At 39.5% G+C, this 21,641-nt stretch overlaps 1 protein-coding gene across 5 annotated transcripts in view; it reads left to right on the top strand.

Moving 5' to 3' along the window:
- Positions 1-21,641, top strand: part of stk32a (serine/threonine kinase 32A) — a 51,522-nt gene that overhangs the window by 28,078 nt on the left and 1,803 nt on the right. For 3 of the 5 annotated variants that reach the window (XM_061803233.1, XM_061803236.1, XM_061803234.1), the window contains 10 exons: positions 5,443-5,480; positions 7,036-7,125; positions 7,854-7,957; positions 9,173-9,289; positions 10,515-10,640; positions 11,661-11,789; positions 16,874-16,938; positions 17,601-17,674; positions 17,791-17,874; positions 21,340-21,557. In XM_061803233.1, the coding sequence (XP_061659217.1) occupies positions 5,443-5,480; positions 7,036-7,125; positions 7,854-7,957; positions 9,173-9,289; positions 10,515-10,640; positions 11,661-11,789; positions 16,874-16,938; positions 17,601-17,674; positions 17,791-17,874; positions 21,340-21,557 (1,045 nt within the window). Of the gene's footprint in view, positions 1-5,442; positions 5,481-7,035; positions 7,126-7,853; positions 7,958-9,172; positions 9,290-10,514; positions 10,641-11,660; positions 11,790-16,873; positions 16,939-17,600; positions 17,675-17,790; positions 17,875-18,884; positions 20,624-21,339; positions 21,558-21,641 lie in introns of those variants that run through there. The other 2 variants (XM_061803235.1, XM_061803237.1) reach the window with 2 other exon arrangements.

Raw genomic sequence — 21,641 nt, 5'->3', positions numbered from 1 at the left:
CTGCTCACTCCACCAATCCCTTTTTATCAGCTTAGTTGGTTGACTTAAACGTAAACATAATAACCTTCAATTAGCTTTAAACTTTTGATAAGGGAATGAATTTAAAGTCAATATACCACTATCTACTTGCCTTTTTGACCTTTTTTTTTATTTCGTGACTCACATTGCAGTTGCATTGCCAGGTCATTGTTTGTTTCTTGGCGCTGTCTGCCTGAACTTTGACTGTTTACTGTAACCAAACTGAAATAACATCCCAACCATACAATGCAGCATTCTCCCTGACATTTGGTGCTGTACAAAACCTCAGTGTCCCCACGCATTGATCGCCACAGTCCTGCATTTTTATTTTCATTTTTACCATGAAAAGCTTCAATGTTAAGTGCCCGAGTTGCACATTGTTCCAGTTTTTTAGGACAAAAAGGTTGACCATGTTGTGTTCGGTACTCCAGAAGAAGCAAACATGTATCGTCCTTCACCTGATGACTAACAGGAGATAATACGAACAGAAAAAAACAAAATGACACACAACTAATGAGTAGCAAGATTGCATGTTCTTCTGTGGGCTTGAGCATCAGCCCGAAAAGAAATAAAACAAGACTGCGTATTGAGTTGCAAATTTATTCAGTCGGTTGAGTGGTATTCAAACTTAAGTAGCCTATATGTTGATATGTTTTCTATTTAAGTGCCGGAAAGGACAGACTTGCCAGCTGATGCTGTGATAGAATCAACATCTCTTCAATCTGCATTCATTAATTTTAAATGAGAGGAGCCGCTCATCTCATTTCGATGGAAATTGAATGAGAAATTTGTGGACACTCTGACTTGGTACCACTGGGTACATAGAGAATGGGTTTTAGCGCAAGCTTTTGGGATTGAATTTCTCATAGAAATCACTGCTGTGTATCTGTCTTCTAATGTGCAACTTAAAAGATGGCCTATAAAGTTTATGCGATGTTCTATGCGATTTGGCCTTCAAATAAAATCTGATGAAAATAAACATCTGTGCTAAGTTACATTTTTATTTGACTGCTGACAATCTGTAAATAGCCAGAGTACTGTTTTCAAGAGCAGCTGTTACCATTTAGTACAAATGCTATAAAAATTGACGAAAATTGCCAATAATTTGGTTCCTTAAATAAGCCTTGTTGTTGACATATTTTACAAATTCCCAACCTAATCCTGCCTTTATTGGGGTTTATGTTTGAACAGCATTTGGCATTATTTCCCACTTAATTTTAGAGGCTTTTAAAAGTTCTGTACAGCATTGGGTTTTTTTTTTTTTTTTAAATCGAGATATAATTGCATAATGCCACCTTTAAGCACCCGGTTAGACCAGTCAATCATTTCCATAATGTCAATGAATAGGCCTTTGTTCTTCATCATTTTACGAGCTAGAAAAAGATAGACGGAAAAGGTGGATCTACTTCAACTTACTTTAGAAAGGGTTTTCAACAGTTGGGACTCAGATGGTTGGAATTGGTTAACAACTGAGTGAGCCTCACTTAAATGATACCTGCAGGGACTCGATTGTTCCCTCCAAACAAGTGGAAACGTGGGAGAGGGAGATCTATTTTTCTCCCATTAGCAACACTGTTGAGCATTTTTGGGTGTTTGCTGCAGTCCTCTTAATGGTGGAACATGCATGTTGTCAATCAGGCCACTGTGGAAAGGAAGACCTAAGAGGACTATTTTTTTTGGTCACTTGTTTTAAAAAATAAAAAAAAATAACTAAATATCCAACTTGTGGGTGTGCCTTATAGTACTGATAATACTAACAGTATTTTGGCTGAATTTCTAAGAGTTATGCCATCGTCAGGCTCGAATGAGCGGAAGGTCAAATGCCAGAGACATTTTTCAGAAGTCAGTGACTGCAGTGAACTGAATCTAAGTGCTCTGCTTTGTTGCCCATTAAAGACTTAGCAGTAAGGGAATCTTTTGAATATTTAAGAATACAAGTCCTCTTTGCTTTGCCAGAGTAACATTTGCATTTTTCTCCACGGAGCAGTGAGGCTATGCTTTTGTTAGAAATGAGACATTTTGCATGTTAATCTTTACAAAAACCACCGAGTGCAGTCGAGTGAACCATAGGTGAAATAAAAATGAAAAAAAAACATTACATATGTGAAGCATCGTATTCAGTTCATTTTAATTCTCGCGTTTGTGGTGTCTTCAAGTGAGGTATTACATTTCAGCATGTTCATTTGTCATTTGGGCAAAGACAGGGAGAATGTGGGATATTATATGTTCATGTTCCATAAATACAGATGAAGGTGAAAGCTGGTGTCAGCTCCTTAATGTTGCACCCAAAGAAGCAGACACTGAGGCATTGCAAAAGCTCCCTGAGTGCACTCGAGCCCTGAGAATGTTTACCAAGCATCGCTGATTGCGGAAAACTGGCTTATCTGTGGCACAAAAAAAAAAAAAAAAGAATCCAGATGACATAATAGCGGGATCAGCATTATTCATATGACTGACTAGTTGTGTCATTGGGATGTGCATTTTGGCCATAGTTTTTATTTTGGTACCTTTTTAGTATTCTCAAACGTCTCCACACTTGTCAGCCTGACATCATCCAGCATCCACACTCAGCTTGCGTTAATGAATAAGGAATGAACATCTCCCAGTCATAAACACACACACAGAATGTCCCTCTATGTGAGAAAACACACTCTCGTATGTACACTTGCACCATCCTCACACATGTCTGCTTAGCTTTAAGCATAAAAAGAAACGGCAAGTGTGAGTCTCATCACAGTTTGTATGGATTGGAGCTTTCCGTTGGTGTTCACAGGCCCCTCCTCCATGGTAAATTGGCAAAGCCTCACATTCACCCATTCACTATGACAATGCACAAACATAATGTAGCTTGTTCCCTTTGTGACAGTAGCTCACTGGTTATGCTGTAACATTGAACATTTGTGATTCAACTCCTTAATTGGTGTACACGCATATCCAGTTTTAATATCTCAACCAGTTTGTCCAATTTGAGAGATCCCACGCATGAACAACATTGTACTGTTCCATTTCACATCATTATCACCAAGTCTGTTGCTTGCCCCACCTCCGTGTTGACCACGTATTTGCAATCGGAAATATTGAACAATTTTGAAAAACTATGAGGGTTTTCTGAGCAGATTGTGCAACAAGAATCGTTTTTATCACCAACCTACACCAGAGCATCATCACTCTGGATAATCTTTAGAGATCTCCGACAATCGCCCCTTTGCTGACTTTGATCGTATCTTTCAACATTATGCCATTTACTCACAATTTTATTTATTTATTTATTTTCACTCTGGTCCCTAAACTCCTTCTCCTTTAATTATAGTTAATTGGAAGACAAACGTCTACTGTAAATTCTGGAAAACGTGTCTTTTGATCAACAATGTACTATCTTTTTCTTGGGAAGTGGATGGTAAATATTTGGATTATTACACATATGACCATTTCATGTCACCATGATAGTGACCCAAAAGATTATTTTGACTAGACATATACAGGTGATTCTTCAATCGAAGTATTATAGTCTTTCCAGATTATGAAGAAATGTACAAACTGGGATTCTGTGGTGTGTCTTTGTGTGAAAGTCCTGCCGCATTTCGTTGTGTGGTTGGTTGCGTGACCCGTGCATGCCCAAACCGTGGTTCCCAGGAGCATCAGTGAGCTCTGGTATCAGCTCAGGATCTTATGACCAGGTATAGGTTTCAGTTACGCCTCTTCCTCTGATAGCAGGCTGTAATGAGGTCATTAGATCCTGCTAATAGCTTGTAGAAACAGTCAAGTGAGAGAAAAGCAACTCGGATCATCTTGCAGCAAGTAAACCACGCACTTCTTCTCACTTCACGCAAACAAGACGAGTTTGAACATCGGATTCATTCTCTTAATTGAGCAATTGATCAATTGTAAGGGCTCTTTATGCCAGCACCGATTTCCGATGACCTTCTATACATTCCTTTCCTTTTTTCCTCTCTTCATCTTTCTATTTATTCCCAGTCAATCCAGCTATATCCTATTGTTTTATCACTACTAGTGGTATTGTACTGTTTTTTTTATTTGTTTGCAGGTTTACGCAAAATCTACAACACAAACTGAGAAAAAATGTTGTCCGGTGTGAATACTAAAATACAATAAATTGTTGCACATTCAGATAAATGTGCAGAAGTTTCTTAGTTCAGATTCCGTATATTTTTTGTGATATTCATTTATATAAAATTCTGTTACACAACATACTTTAACCAGTACCTCAACTGTTGGTTTCTGGGAGGCATAGTCTAAGTCAAACATGCAAAAACAAAACAGTTAAATTTAATTCACAGCTGTTGGACATTTATTTATCTATTTTGAATCAATGGCAATAATAACCTTATTGCTTTATGTCTAATTCAGAGTTTTATCTGATATCCTCAGCCATTGTCTGGGTCCCTCATTGTCACGCTATTTGACAATGTCATCCTGGCCTCTTTCAACCGTGAAGACACACACACACACACATCCAGTCTCTCTGTCACTTCCTTCTCCCAAGCCCCTGAGGCAAATGTCAGCTAATTAAGGCTTACATGACTGACCTTTCTCACCCTCCCACCTGTGCACACGCACCACTTGATCTGCCAGGGCATCTGTGAGCCCAGCACCGCGCTGCTAACGTCAGCCACTGGGGCAGAAGCACAAAACCCAGGTCGACGTGGCCTTTGATATGCTAAATATCACTAGCTTCCTGCTGGGCAGCTCACTGTAATGAGCGGAAGCACAATGAGGTTGCTTCCATGAAAGTGAGCTTTACGTTGACATGAGCATCTCAATGTCATCTTCCTTGCTGATATACAGTAAACATAAGAGCAATATATTTATCAAAATCCATCCATCCATTTTCTTTGCCACTTATCCTCACAAGGGTTGCAGGAGTGCTGGAGCCTATCCCAGCTGTCAACGGGCAGGAGTTAGGGTTCACCCCAAACTGGTTGCCAGCCAATCGCGGGGCACATGAAGACAACAGTCGCACTCACAATCACACCTACGGGCAATTTAGTGTCTCCAATTAACGTTGCATGTTTTTGGGATGTGGGAGGAAACCGGAGTGCCTGGAGAAAACCCACACAGCCACAGGGAGAACATGCAAACTCCACAGAGGCAGGCTCAGGATTTGAAACCCGGTCCTCAGAACTGTGAGGCCAGCGATCTAACCAGTTGTTCCACCGTGTCGAAGTTTAAAAAAAAAAAAAAAAAAAAACATCATTTGAAGATGCGGTCTCATTCATGCCTCAATTTTTAAATCCCATCTCTGCATGTAGACATGTAAACAAAGTCATGTTTATATTTATATTTATTTATACATATTTGACAGAATATTTGGACAGACATGACATGCAAATTCTGCCTTACCATGATTTATAGGTAAGCGTAAAGGGGAAAAAAACATCTAATCAATGTTGTTTCTCACTTCAGAGACATCAAGCCTGACAACATACTACTGGATGAACACGGTGAGCACCTTTTTATAGCTGGAATGTATCAGATATTCATCATAAATAAAAAGGTACAGTCCAAAATTTGTATTAAATTGGAATTCATCCATCCAGCCAATACCACAATCCTGTTCAGGGTCACGGGGTGCTGGAGCCTATCCCGGCTACTTTGGGCAAAAGGCAGACTACACCCTGAATTGGTCACCTGTCAACTGCAGGGCACATACAGTATAGACACAATACAACCACTTGCACTCACATTCGCACAATCACTGAAGGGGAACTGAGCCCACGCTGCAGTCAGGCGACTCCACCACTACACGATTAGCGACGCCGCTGAAAGTCCTTCAGATATAATTGTCTGTTTGTGATAATTCTCAGATGCGTCACGTCTTCCCCATGGAGGAAAATCAGAAAAGACACATCGTTACAATTAAGTATGAAAATTGCTCAAAACATCAAAGTTCAAGTTCTGTTTTTTGCACAGAATTAGCTCAGAAAAAAGATCCATGAGTAGATATGTAAAGCCCTGCCCTTGATTTTAAATGGAACACTAGAGTTTAAAGTTTAAAGAGTTTTTAGACCTCAAATATGTGCTTAGGCGATTATCTGGGAAATTATTACACCACCTGTTTATCCGAGGGATGCTGATAAAATGATGGAATGGCACATTTAAAGTTCCCACATACCACTAGTCAAATGAAATGTAAATCCATACTGGGACCATTAGCAAATTCATTTATGAATATTTATAGTACACGTTGTTCACTGTACTTCTTGTTTGTAAAAGCCGTGGGCATTTGTAGAGCGAGGGAATATGAAAATGGAATAAATACCCAGAGGATCAAACTAACGACAGTTGTTGTGGTAATCCTGCTCAGCTACATGAGATAATCTGATAAACCATTGTTCAGACATACAGGTTCTGGCCTGACAACTGTGACAAGGCTGTAAAACTCTCCTTACATCCAAAGGTTTAAAACAAAAGATGTAAGATGAGAAAGATGAAAGTGTGACCCACGAGGCATCATTAAATATGAACAAGGATGATTAAGTTTGCTTCAATTTGATTTTTCAGTCCTTCTGTACCTTGACTTTCACCTTGAGCTGTCATCACACTGAAGTCAGTTTGCCAAAGGTCTACTCAATCTGTCCTCAGTACTAAAAACTGTGTTAAACTAGAATTAAAAAAATAACAGTAATACAAAAACAGTGATATTGAAGCAAATATTCAGAAACCAAGACGTCAGATGCCGTGAAACATGTACAACTTAACCTCGAAATATTTGGGTTTTTACTCATTTGTTTGTGTCAAATTCAGCCTCATTGCAACGTCATTGTTTTGTATAATAATGACATCTACAACCCCATTTTTAAAAGTTCTATATGCATTTTTTTCCCATGGGAAAACTAATATTAAGTATAATAATAATAAGTTTTGAGTTACAAAACTTGAGTATTACAATGGTGAGATCACATCATTGCCACCTACAGAATATGTCTGTTCTTCATAAGAGCTTCCCTGTAAACATATAGTGTATTACATGAAATCTCTTTTTTTTTTTTCCAACAGGTCATGTCCATCTAACAGACTTCAACATTGCAGCCATTGTGAAAGAGGACCTCAAGGCGACGTCTATTGCAGGGACCAAACCATACATGGGTCTGAAAGTATACTATACTGTATATACACTGAACCCCCGTTTATTGTGAGCAATATGTTCCACATGCACCAACGATAGGAGAAAAGCTGTCATTTCGAGAGGTTGTAAAACATCCTAGTTTCAAAATGCACTTAAAACCTTTGAAAACATCTTGAAAATTTTATACACACCTTTTAAAAAGTGAAACCCGTACACTGAACGCTCTTGCTCACACAGTTCTCTAAATAAGAGTATGAGCATGCTTACGTCAAGTTGTGATGCCCAGTTAAGGTTAAGTGTAAAACAGACACATAAAGCAAAGTGAATTAAACATTGTGCAAATGTATATTTCAATAGCTAAATTTAAGAACCTCGGCTTGCAAAACACTATATAAGGCTAACAGGAATTAGGATTGTTATGATAGTTGTAACCCTTTAAACAACTTATTTTCACACACAGAGGCAACACATGTAAAAAAAAAAAAAAAAAAGCATAGAATAATACTTAAAGGCATATGTTCTCTCTGTTTTTTTGGAAAGAATTGTATAACTGGACTAGTTTGGCGCTTTCTCTGGCTCTTCTTCTTGTTCTCCTTATTCATTTACACTGCATGTCCCCCAGTCAATTGCAGTGCTGCCTGCCATGTTGTCACACAACATGTTCATAAATCCTTAAAAATCTGCAATATAGCAGGATTACAAAAGATAAATTTTGTAATTTGTACTTTGGTCTGTTTTATCATTGCAGCTCCGGAGCTATTTCAGATCTTTGAAGGCTCCCATCCTGGTTACTCTTTCTCAGTGGATTGGTGGTCATTGGGCATCACATCTTACGAGCTTCTCAGAGGGCAGGTAACAAACTCAATATTGCTATCTCAGCATCATCACCGGGCACCAGCTATTATCGCAGTGAACAATAAATATGGAAGCCTGTATAAGCGAGCTAGGCCAGACGCCAGTCTCCATAAAACAGAAGGGAATAAAGCTGTAATTGAATTTTCCATTTAGGCTGACCTTACTGGTGAATATACTTGAACATTTTAGTCACGCCATGAGACAGATGGCTGTGGGAGCATGTGGAAATTTATTCAAAGATTATTTTGAGAGCCATGTAATTGGAATTGATTTCCTCAAATGGCGTTTATATTTTTACTTTTGCTGGTCTCATCTAAAGCACCTAAATTGAAAATGTCATGGAAATAAACACGGTGCAGAATATTTTCCACACAATCTTCTGGGCTGCAGGTTTTCTAAAAGACATCGTAAGTCTTGAACATTGATCAAACTCAAGGGACAATTACCGCCATCGATAAGGCCGGACACTGATTTTTATTAAAGCTGCCATATTTACCATACTAAGTTATTCAAGTATTTGGGATGTAATTTTGGCTCTTCAGTGCCTCGGTAAATGTTAACATTGAATTAAAATTGTTAACGAATTCCTGAATTCCTAATGTTATTTTTTCTGTCAAGGGGCCTCAAATCAAGTAGTCACTAGTGATGCTCTCCGCCTACCTCTCCGCTCTTGAGCCAGTGCTGTCAACATAACAAATACATGTGCTCTCACAAATCTTTTACTCCATTACTACATTATTTAGTAAGTTACAAAAAACAAATTTCTTCCAATGAGTATCACTCATCCAGCCCACAGTCGTTGGAAGAATGAGTGAAAAATGCCTTAATAAGAACCATCTATCCATCTGAATATTCTGTATTTCTTGTCAAATATCTTTTGAGATAAATTGGGTTCTTGAGACCGAAAAAGAGAAGAGAAAACTCACGATGTTAAAGTTAGTGGGAGGTTTGGGGGGGCTCAGCAAGGAGAGGGAAAAAAAAAACAATTAGAAAGCCATTTCCTTGGTGTTTATAGAGTTGTTTAGCACCTTTCTATGTTGTATCATTTGTCCTTACGGAGGTAGAAAATGAACAGAACCAGAGGGAGAAACATGGGGGTGGACAGAAAGTGGTAGATTGGTTTTAAGACAGCTACTTTGTCAAAGAAACTCCTGTGGACAGTTGAATACAAGCATTCTTAAGATGTTCTTCCGTCTCCTTGCCGGTTTTCAGAGGCCGTATGTGATGAGGTCCAGCACCCCGGCCAATGAGATCCTTCACACCTTCCACAAGGTGCACCTCAGCTTCCCAGCAGTGTGGTCCTCAGAAATGAAGTCTCTTCTGAGAAAGGTATACCAGACTCAATGTAGCTGATTGGCATTGCACAGAAATCTACAAATGTCATTAAACTGACACATTTGCATGCAGAATTGTTTGCTTTCTATACAATAATATACTGTGCATAACACAATCAGTTAACTTTTCACATTCGCTTCTACAGTGGAGCCTTGATCGAATGGACAAATGGTGAGGGGGGGGTCATTCGATATAACCGATTGTTGCATTTTTTTGGGGGGGAAGGATATATGCACCCATATTACTGGATAGTCCACATTTTGTTGGTTTATTTAGAGGGAGGTTATACGAGAAGTTTGAAATTGCTTGATGTTTGGGCAGCCACTCCAGAGACCCATCTCCATTTGTACAAAAAATGAAAAAGGCACTTTTCTGCAATATGTCCCCCTTTAAAACACATCCTTGATTTAGCCGCCATTTGGGGATTTACTTGTTTTTGTCTTTTGAAACTCGTGCATGCATGGTCACAATTTGTCACATGGTTTGCCGTGGTTACTTTGTTTATTGGTTTGCATAAAAATATCACTATACAGATGAATGTTAATTTGAAAACACTTCTACTTTGAGACATGCTTTAGGCTCAAGAATATAATTTTTGTGTAAACAAGACCAACTATTTTGAGTTGAAGACAATGTCATGGAAGCAGTCTCTGTGTTTCCTCATTAACTTGACCTACGCTCTCACAAAACATCACTTACCTGCGCTCAGCAGATAACTGATAGGTACGAAGACAAAAGGCCCACAAAGTTCTTTTAATGAAGTGTCTGGAGTCCATTCCTCTTCTTTCCATTAAGCCTCTTGCAACTCCCCGCTGACTTCTTGCACCTCATTGGCATTCCAACTGCGCATATGAGAATGAAAGTGTGTGTTTGCGTGCGCATGACGCTGATGTAAAGACAATGTAAGGGGGGAATTCCACGCACAATATATTTCGCCATTATCCTTCACAGTTCACAACCTGCAGAAGTCTGCTCAATCATCATTTGCTTTCTGTGTGGACGCTGTTGTCTTTGAGTCTCCTTTGGCCGCTCCCACCATCACTTACCATCCTGCACCCTTAACTCCCTCCCCCAGGATCTTGCAGCTATATCCTCATTCTCAGACAGCTCATGTCTCAGTGGAGCCATGCATCCCCTGCAGACATTTTCTTTTTTTTTTTTTTTTTTTTTTATTTTAAGTTTCACCTAAATTGGATTTTTTTGTTTTTGTATCCTGCAGTTGCTGTGCATAGACGTCCAGAAGCGCGTTTCCTGTCTGGCGGAGCTGCAGGATCTGGACTACATGTCGGACATCAGCTGGGACACTGTGCTCAATAAACAGATTCCTCCGGGGTTTATTCCCAATGTGAGCATGACAATTCAACTGACATCGCGTGGTACTTGGGGAAAAAAATGCTCACTCTAGTCACAGCAGAACCTATTCACCTCTGTCCTGACTATATTTTGCTCCACATTGGTGATATGACACTCTCTTCCTTGTGCCATTGCTGCATAAATAATGCTATAGTCAATGGCTGATGGGAACATAAAATACAATCCTAAATCCTGTGGTATGGACACCAGTATTTTATATTCAGTGGCAGAATAAGATTTAATGGTGTCCCGCTCTCTTTGTTGACACTTCAAAACAAAGTACGTAGTTATTATAAGCTAACAACTGAAACTTGGGCAAATAATCAGAAATGTGTCATTTGACTGGAAAAATTATTTTATGACAGATATGACTGTTCCACTCCAGTCCTGTTGGTGGCAGCAATGGTAGTCAGCGCTGCTATATCCTAATTATGCCCCTTGGCCCCATTGTAAGTTTTTTTTTTTTGTAGTGGGTAAGGAATTTGTTTAATTTTGGTCCTCAATTTTTAAGGGGTCTTTCTTTGGTTATTGTTGAACATAAAAATCGACCAAAAGTACAGTTTAGAATGTAACCACTGTAGTGGTGCACGTGCATATTCCTGGATATTTTTTGTGAACCTACCTGCCTTTATCTGTTCAAGACTCACTTATTGTTTTTTTTTTTTTTGTACTCGGGACAACCAACGCCATCTTTAAAATACAGTACTTTCCTCTGGAGCCTTGATTTAACTAACTAATAGAGGGAGGTGTAGTCCTTTAAAGCTGATTGTGCTAAAAGTGAAGAAGTATATTTGTGGCCTAAAAACACAGTGCAGTACAAAATGATTCAGGAGGGTGATTATTGCATTCTGGGCCCCCTGTTTTAATATGGCTGTATCTTCTCGAACTCCACTTTAGCATGTTTGCATCGTCATAACACACTGATAAAAACTCAAAGATATTTAATTTCACCGTGAATCACTAATGGTCATCTTCTCTTATTAAAAAAAAACTCATATCTGACTTTTTGCAGAAAAGGCGACTAAACTGTGATCCTACATTTGAGCTGGAGGAAATGATTCTGGAGTCCAAGCCTCTTCACAAAAAGAAAAAAAGGCTTGCGAGAAAGACCAGGGACCAGGGTTCTGACGGGTCACCACAGGTAATACCAAATAATAATTACCAGCAAATAATCACAAGTGGTATCCAAAGGCTGACTTTGTTCGGACCATGTCTTTACTTCATGGTCAATGCCCTGAAGAAGTTTGGTTTGCCATGTTTAAATTCATAATAGAATGTCAAGGGCACCTTTAAAGACTCCCCAACCGTCACAACAAATGGTCCGCTTGGCTGCTGCCTGACTTTGCAAGGCAAATAACGTGATCCCGTTGCTCATTTTCCTCAGTTTTTCACGCACATAAATCAGCTGCGCTCCTCTGGGTGTTGATACAAAAGAGAGGCAAGAACAGAGAGGTTAATTTGATTGTCCTGTCAAATGCGTCGTGCCTCGTCCACTCGCACGTCTACATACATTACGCACTGTAATGTAAGTGAAGGAAATTAAAGTGGCACTGTGAGTGATTAAAGTTTTTGATGAATGATTTGTTAACTACTGTTGTTTAAAAAAAACAACTTTAATTAATTTTTTTTGTGTTGTTTTTGTTTCTCACGTCTTATGAGTTTGTGTTGAAAAGCTTGGGGACACTTTAAAGGGCCACTGTCATGAAATGGATGACTTTTAGTATATTATTAATGAAAAAACGGCAGCCCATATGGACCCACATAAAAACATGATTTTGATGAATATGGCTTTTTCTAACTCCCGCCATGAAAATTCTCTCGAGTGATTTGTTTTCAACAAGAAACAGGAAGTGACGTACAGGGCAAGCGGACTCGTTTGTTTGTATTAGTTTTACCTGCAGGAATGTAGCTTGTTGTTCCTTCATGTTAGGCAAAATCCCGGCGGGTTGTATTGCTGGATATTGCTCGAACACTCGGGAGGATTTACCCTTCATAAGTTTCCAAGAAACCCGGGTCATCATGAAAAATGGATTGCACCAGTGCAAAAGACGAGAGCTTCGTGGGACCTGGGACTTGGAGGTGGTTTGGCCGTGATCCGCATATCATTTAAATATGGCTCGAAACAATAGGGTGATATTGCCCCGGTCACTTCACTCGGTTCTGAGATGTTCTCTTCTTCAAAAAGAGATTCTGTGTCAGAAGGGGCATGTTCATCTCCCATAGTAGGGGCCACAGCGTGTTTTCAATGGCAAATGTCCGGGGTGACGTCACGGGCAAGAGATGCAGCCAATAAGGCGACCACATGGATGTCGAATGACATTTCAGCAACTTTGCGCATGGATGACGTGTTCTCCAATATTATATGTATTTTTCATTACAATATCTATTTTAGAATGTTTTTGGGATGACACTCAGGCTTTAAAATGTCACAAGAAATGGAGAGTAGTACTACAACATGAAGAATGGGTGCTTTATCGTGTATAACAACTCAAACATGAAGTACACATGCTGCATGTTGAATTTGTTTTAGGATGCTTCATAAGGACAAGGTAAAATGGTGCCTCTCTTCCATTTTTGGAAAAAAAATAAAATAAATTACTCACCTGTCAATGCAAGCGCACCATCTACTTGAATAAAAGGTTTTGTTGTGACTTTGTGGAACTCAGATGAAGGAAAACTCCTTTTTTGTCCAAGGTGCAAAGCTTGACCTTATCCTTCGGGACTGCTTGTGATGGATGCAGATGCATGAGTGTGAGGAAAAAAATTCAAAGAGGTATGTGTGTGAGGAATAGATTTTCGAGCATGATAACTGGAGCATAGCAGATCAATATTAAATGAAGAAATCCAGTTTGCCTCATGCTCATCTCCAACTGCTTCCTTCTCTTTACCCCAGGAGCGTCTCTGTCTTTTTGCATATTTATTTCCTCCCTCCATTTGCTTCCTTCTCTCTCCTTTCTTGTCCCGAGACTCTCCGCAAAGCTGTCTGCATGTCACTGTCACTCCCTTTCACCGCATGTGACCTCTTTTTCATCCAGTTTTTCCCTCTTCCTGAGTGTGCTTTTATCTCTTTGCCTCCGCCTGCCCGCCTAATACCGACCTCATAATGTAGCAACCAATTAGCTCGATTGAAACTCTTTGAGAGATTGCAGACATTTTGACTTATTTACCACTCTCGTACACACACTCTTGTTTGAAGCGTGAAATGAGAATACAGAACTTAAGGACATTTATTGGAAGCTGTCTTCAGAGTTTGGTCGACGCTCATGCTGGCACGTCAGAACCAATCAAGGACACTGAGAAATGTCCCCGCCGGGCTTTCTTCCAACAGAGCACTCCCCAATGTTCGATCTAACAGTTTGAACAATGAGCTGTTGACTGTCTTTTACAGTAATTAAATGGGGTGTTTTGTTATTTGCTGATGGCAGAGCAGTCATCACATCAATCCTTTGGCAATAGAATCCTACGGGGAAAAAAAAAATGGAGGTAAAATCTATTCAGAGCAAGCAAAAGTGGTACCAAAATGTACATTTTAAATAAACAGCCTAAAATCTGACTTAAGGAGGGCCTAATATAAGGATTTTTCCTCCCTGCCAATCAACATCAGGAAAGACCTCATTATCTTACAGATTGTTCCGTGGTGTTGGTTTGCATTATGAGTGATTTTTTTTTTTTTCTTCTTCTTGATTTGGTTGGAAACCGGTCAAGGCAGGATTTTATCTGTGTTTTAAGGCAGATATTCCTGCAGATATGAAGGGCGGATGACCTCACCGTACCAGCCGCAGTTTTAGTGGTTACCTTGTAACCACGTCGGTGAGGGCAATGTTCTCGTCAAAGGCAATGCACGGATATTGAAAATAAGTCATAACTTACTAAATTGAAATGTAGTCTTTTGTCAATGTCAAAGCATACGCTATTCATACATAACATTTGCAAAAAGAGCTCAAAACAATGAAAGTTTATTTCCAGGGCCCTTGTGCGGTATTGTGTGCAACCATATGAAGGACAATGTGGAGGCATCCTTATTATTTTGGTTTTTGAGTCGTGCTGTGACATCTTGCCTAGATTAGATTTTCAGGTCACTCCGGGCACATAGTTCAAGAGAGGGGGCGGGGGGGTAAATTAGACATTATAAATTGCCCATAGGTGTGATTGTGAATGCGGCTGCTTTTTCTCTTATGTGCCTTGCGATTGGCTGGCAACCACTTCAGGGTGTACCCCGCCTCCTGCCCGTTGACAGCTGAGATAGGCTCCAGCACTCCCATGACCATTGTGAGGACAAGCGGCTAAGAAAATGGATGGATGGATAGTTTGCAGTGTCTCGTGTTTTAAAATTGACGAAGAGGTATAATCCACGGCAGTGTTTTCCAAAGATATTGCGTCATCATTTGTGATTTCATTAACTCAGTTGACACATACAACTACACATTGTGTGGCTTCGGTTTCTCTTTAAGTGCCTCTTTCCTGTCCTCTTTCAATCACCATGGATGCATTATTGAACAAAATCGACATCAGTAGCAGAACCACTGAACTGTTGTGAGGTCATTCAGTGTATGTAGATTAGTATTCCCAACTGGTGTGCTGTGAGAGCTTTTCAGGTGTCCCTGGAGAATTGTTTGATGTCACTTAATTTGCCTGAAAATTTTTTTTTTACTACATTGATATTGTACATGTCTCTTTCAAAAAATTGATTGTGTAGTTTCAGCAAAATCCTAACAAGCCAAGCTACACCCTTGGCTCTGGCACATTTGTGCTTGGCTGAGTTTAAAAAAGGGCCTATCTTTGTCTTTGCTTGATTTTCTATGATGCTTGTTCCTATTTGGATCATGGCTAAGCTGGAGTTGATCCCATCTGACTTTTGGCAAGATGTGGGGAATACACCCTGGATAAGTTGCCAACCAATCACATCATAATACAACCCAATGTTCCCAACAGCATTTTAGAAAATATTGGCTGCATGCTAAATGTTTGTTAAAACCCCACTGAGGTCTCGGCTCTTGCGCCTTGCTGTTTAGTTTCACGACTTGCCTGAAGCCTGTTAAATAAGCACACTAGGTATTTCACAAGAAGGGCAGTTGATGTACTTTGCCTTGTTTTCATGCAGTCCATAGAGAGAGACGTTATTGGCAGAATTTCAGAACAGTGGCTTGCATTTACGGTAAAAGCTTCTCACTTCCTGGCATCGCTAACCTCAAGTCTTCAATGCGATGTGGATGTGTGAGTGTTAAGGTCTTTCTGATATCACCGTGTGAATGAATAGTTACGTACTCTGACTAACAAATCTTGTCAAGCTTGTAATTTTAAGATTTTTTCCCAGCATGAAGTAACAGTAGTAAGTGTCCGGTTATCACGAGTAAGAATAACCTGCTTCCAGCCCCCCTAGTTTCTTAACATTCAACCAGAAATTTTCATTTTATGTTTGTTTGTGTTACTTTCCCCTGAAAGAATTCCCCTTTTACTTTGCACTAACTTCACAGATGGTTCTGACCATTTCCCCACTGTGAGGGCACCTGCCCGAAGCCTTTCTGCTGGGCTCTGATTGACAGCAGTGGGCAGGGAGTCAGCCACTTTTCACTCGATGAGAGCACCCCGCAGCTCGGGGTTCGATCTTTGTCACAAGAGGGTGGCCCGGCGGAAGTAGACAAAATGACAGACATGCACTTCCTAATCAATTAATTAATCAATCGTAAGCACAGTAGATGAGTCACCTCGTGTTATGGTAGAAAATGTTTCTTTACACTGGAAACTGAATCAACAACGGCCTAGTAGTCTACGCCATGTTTTTCCTGAATTAATCAGTCACTGGACTGCAGCGTCTCTTCTCTCCACCATTCAAGCACTGTGCAGCCCAAAAGTAGTTTGTTTTAATTACAGTTATTTCTCAAATTCACTTGCATGTAATCTGTAAAGTCTGCTTGAGATGCAGTGGCACCGTGAGCTCCCCTTGACATAGTAATGAACCATCTGCACAGTTGTCTCGGCTTTCCAGAAGTTTGAGGGCAGAGCAGAATTTTTTCTCGCGATGAAGTGGACCAAATATGTAGTCGGAGGTGGCAATAACAAGCCAGCACTGGAGTCCTCTAAAAATCAAGTGCTAGAAAGCTACTTACTCTGTCTTTTGTGGTATAAATTATAAACTTTGTCGTCATCCATGTTTTTCTGGTCGTAGACTACATGATGTTGATGGAAAATCTATGATTTACTAATCAATGTTTGTCTTTTCTATAGAACGGTCAGTTGAAGCAACGTTTGGACAACGTTCAAAGGGATTTTATTATCTTCAACAGAGAAAAGTAAGACAGCACCCATAATTGGCATTTTTAAGTTATAAAAAAAAAAATTGGTAACCAGCATAGCAAAAAAAATGCTTTAACTAAAGTGATTTTAAAAAAAAAGATGTTCCTCATTCCCTACTTAAACCATGCCTGACATTTTTTTAACAAAATACTTCTGCTGTGACTTGTAAAAATGAATAAAAGACATAAAATCCTTTCTTAATTGGCTGCCTACATCCTCATTGTTCACAAAAGATGATGTGCAGTAAAACCATGACCATATTGTTTTTAATTATGGAATTGGGGTAACTCCTTCAGTGTGTTTTTAACAACAAAAATTTATCACAACATTTAAAAAAAAATCTTTTTCTGTTTAGGAAGCTTCTTTTAGGTTAAGATCAAATAATTCCAATTCCTGAAATTTTCTTAAAATTTGTACCCAAATGTCAAACACTTGATGATGATGAGTTTTGTAGTTTTTGTGTACATTTCAAAACGTCTTGACTTTGCCCTTTCTTACGTGAATATGAACGATTATTGTTTTAAAGGCAACGACTGTCCCATTAAACTACAACTATTACTTCTCCCTAGTGCTGATCAATCCAATGTATGGATGTGTGGTCCTGTTGTCATGACGACATCAGCTACTTTTCCAACTGACACATGATTTTTGTGAACAGATCAAGGAAAGCAGCGTTGGATTTAGACTCAGCTGAACTGTCCACAAGCAACAAGAACAAAGCGATAGAGGACGGTCAGAACAACAATGTGGAACCTGTCGCTTTTTTGTCCGGCTAGGACAATCAGACTCCAGTTCTCCTCCAACCCCCAACCCATCTTGCCCCTCTTATCTCTCACCACTGCTTGCAGATCAGCTCCCTAGCGCAAGCACACTGATGCTAGCGGGCTGCTATGTTGCCTCAACAAACATTGCAAAGACTGGACAAATACAGGGTGAGAAAACTGACTCTTAATGGACTTTGTGGCAGGTGTTTGGGTTTTTTGGAAGGGGGGGTATGACCTTGAAGAACTGTATATGTACAGTAAGGCACATCTTACTCCTTTACATGAGAGACTGTCACGCCAATGGAGAAAATGCGGTTGCAGTCTAGAACGTTTTGTTTAGATCTAGTTTGAATACAGCGTGAGGTGGATGGTGGTATCAGGACTTTGGTCAGGAATGATAGTCCACCTTTAAGGTACTGAACATGGTTTTAATTTGAAGGTTTGGTCTACTACTCTACTTGTCTGAAGCAATGTTTCCCAACCTTTAGTGAAAGAAGGCACATTTTACATAAGAGAAATCTCACAGAACACGGGGGGGGGGAACAAATCTATTTCCTGAAGTAATGATGATCTGGTCTCGATTCAGCTACAAAGTACCTACTATGACATCTGTGCCTGTTTAGTAGAAGATAAATCATACACAAATGCACAGATGAATTCAAATGGATGAGCATTTAATTGCTTTGCTTATTACTATACATGGGTGTCATAGATAGATGAGCAAAGATCCAATATTTGGAGAAAATAAATATTTTTAGACCAAATCAAGTGAAATTGACGCTGCACATAGGTTGAGGATCACGGGTCTGGAGCGCAAACCCTTTCGATTTTCAAGGACACAAGCTATCTGAGGTTATCATGCTTAAATCTGTACATATTCTGCTTTTGTGCTCCACACAAAATCTTTAAGCAACTCCTTCATCATACTATTGCTTTTAATATCCAACCATATTAAATGTAGCACCGGTTGTTCATACTGGTCATTTTAATACATTTTGGCTTTTCACCACAAATGTGTGGAGGCACATGAAATAGCTGTGCAAATATTAAACAATGATTCTGGTAGCAGTTTGTTGAGAAACAAAGTAGATGAATGTCCAAAAAAAAGTAAACAAAGGACAACGGTGAAGGATATTGAGCATTTTGTCTTTTTTTCTCTTGATTTTGTTACTGCTCAGATGGAAGTGTTTACCTTCCGTCAGTCAACCGGACAATAGTGTGTGAGCTCCGCCCCTTTGGTATCCCAACAGAAGTGCCAAAAAAGCGATATGGATGGAATGTTTTGGTACCTTTTACAACTTTTCACAGTGGAAACAGAAATGTGTTGTATGAAGTATGCTTAACGTAGCTTATTTGTCCTTTTTAGTCGCTTGAGACATCTTTGCAGAGTTTACACACTTCCGTCTTAAAAAAAAACACACACACACGTTCTAAAACACTCAGTCTGTGATTTCCTTTTGTCAAACTATACCAAGCATCAAGATGCACTAACACTGTTGAATTTAGCACATTAGTGTGTGGAAGTGATGAATACCATCCACTACAATGTAATGATGTAGTGTGAATACATCTTCGGTGACTCGCATATCTGCAGTTACTCTGTAAGTTATGCCCTCCCCCCACCCCCGTTACAAAACAATGCAGAAAGTTTCAGTCACAGACCCATTTAGGACTAGGTAAATAATGGGAAAAAAAAGTGACTTGTTTAATTTCACTCTTAATGGGTGTGCAGGCAGTCACACTACCCAACTGCATTGTTCCTGGGCTACTTGCCGAGTATTTATGCCACAAGATGGCAGAAAAGCTCTTTTTTTTTCCTTCCTAATTACACAGGGCAATGTCCTGACTACATGAAGCACCTCCCCTCACTTCAACATAGTTCCTTGGCCACATGATGGTGGAAAAATAGTAACTTTGTATCAGGCAGGACTGAGGTCTGAGCACAAAAACAACAATGGGCTAACATAATAAGGAAGGAGCAATTCCTCCAACTGTAGGGATGCCTCAGGCGATCAAAGCTGCACATACTGTACAGTATGTGCTCGAGTACTTACTAGACTTGTGAAGCCGTCCCAAGCATTAGAATTGCAGTATTTGGTTCACAATCCTCGCCAATTCTTCTTTACACTGTGATTGAAGTCGACCGTCTTCTACAAATATATCAGAAAATATTTCAAACTTGAGCTTTGCTTTGCACTTTGCATATTCGTCCACTGTAGCATTTATTCACAAAAGTAAATCTGTTGTCGAACTCTGACCTGTCAAATTATGTTTTATTATCTTTCTTTGAGGTGTACCAGCTGTTACCAGTGTGCTACATTTACCGTATAAACATTAGCATTTGTTTGCTTTTGTGTCTAGATTTCCCGAAGAACATACCACTTTACCTCTGCAAAGACATTCATGCATAGATGATAGTAGCCAGTTAAAATTACTACATTATTTTCGCAATTAGAAATCAATTCATAATAAATAAATACTTGCTTTCATTAGTAATAACTTCTAAAGAGGCTTTTTAATTATTTGATGTTACACTGCACTCAGTCTGTATGTTTTGAACTCTTCAAGCACTTTTCCAACCAAAAAGAAAAAAAAAAGTTGGCACAGTGTTTGTACTTTCTTTTTCTGTGTTGGTGTGTTAGTTGTTGTTCTTGTAATTTTCCCCATTGTTTCCTGTCTTTAACTGTACAGCACTGTGGAATAGTTTGAATGCAGTCAGCGAATAAAGTGGGGAGAAAAAAACGGTTCGCAAAATCAAATGTATGCTTTAAACATATGTGCATCAGAACACGGGAACAGACCTTATGGATCTCAAGATGGGGGTTTTGTAGTCCCTTAGTTGTACTGTGTGTTTCTTCTACTGTATCTATTAAGGTGTGCCTTAAATAATAACTAAACTTTCTTTCAGAATTAATCTGACTTTGCCTTTGCCCTTTATTGCATATGCACTCATTTACGCATTAAGTCTTTCTGATTCCTGCAATTGGCAAGGACGAGCGGTATCGAAGGCGATTGGATGATCGTGCTGGTGTACCCGACGTTCATGTTGCCGCGGGGCTCCCCCAACAGATGTTTTCTTTAAAACCTCAGTGATGTTCAGAGTGGTCCACTGATCCCAGGCATAGTCCATTTGTTTCCCAACATTTTATTGAGCCAGTGAGGCACACAGTTAACATTACAACACCCCACCTCACCCCTGAAAAAATACCAATAGATTTAAAAAGTAAATGATTATTTCAGGAATGATAGGATGAAATGATGACATCGTCTTAGTTTACTCAAAGATTTGTATAAATACTAACGGGCAGATACACAGATCAATTTGAACCTCTGTTGTCTAGCAGAGGAGCATTTAATTGTTCTGTCAGTAACTTGCCGGGATAGATGAATGAGCAAAGATGCATATTGTACATCATTTGTAGTCAATAATCATTTTCTCATTTATACCGCCAAATGAAAATAGTTTTCAAAATCAACTACCTGCTAAGCTTTAAACGACGTGAGCAAGAGAAAAGCCTGGATTTGCATTGTGCCACTGTGAAGGATATTAATAATGATGATAAAAAAGTGTTTTTGTTGATGTTTTGTTTTTCTTTTTTATTTACTTGCATTTTATCTTATTGTATTCTGCAGCCAGGTCAGCGTTGCAAAAGAGAATCTCTTTTCTTCTGCCATGGATGGATGGAGGGATGGATGCATCCCTCCATCCATTTTCTGTGTCACTTATCCACACAAGGGTCGTGGGAGCAAAGCAAGTGAAATCGTCGAGTTTCCCACGGCACACCTGCACATACATATCTTACGGCACAGTGGTTGGGAATTATTGTACTGCAGTTAACGACAATTGTACAGTAGGTGTTCTTTGGTATCCTTGGAAACAAAGCAGCTAGTGCTTTTCTTTCAAAAATTATTATGAAACCTGTATTTTGTGTCAA

This window comes from Syngnathoides biaculeatus, chromosome 18 (genome assembly GCF_019802595.1).
Source record: "Syngnathoides biaculeatus isolate LvHL_M chromosome 18, ASM1980259v1, whole genome shotgun sequence".
NCBI classification, from domain to species: domain Eukaryota; kingdom Metazoa; phylum Chordata; class Actinopteri; order Syngnathiformes; family Syngnathidae; genus Syngnathoides; species Syngnathoides biaculeatus.
Note: the sequence above shows the minus strand (reverse complement) of the source record. Positions and strands in the feature narration are given on the sequence as shown.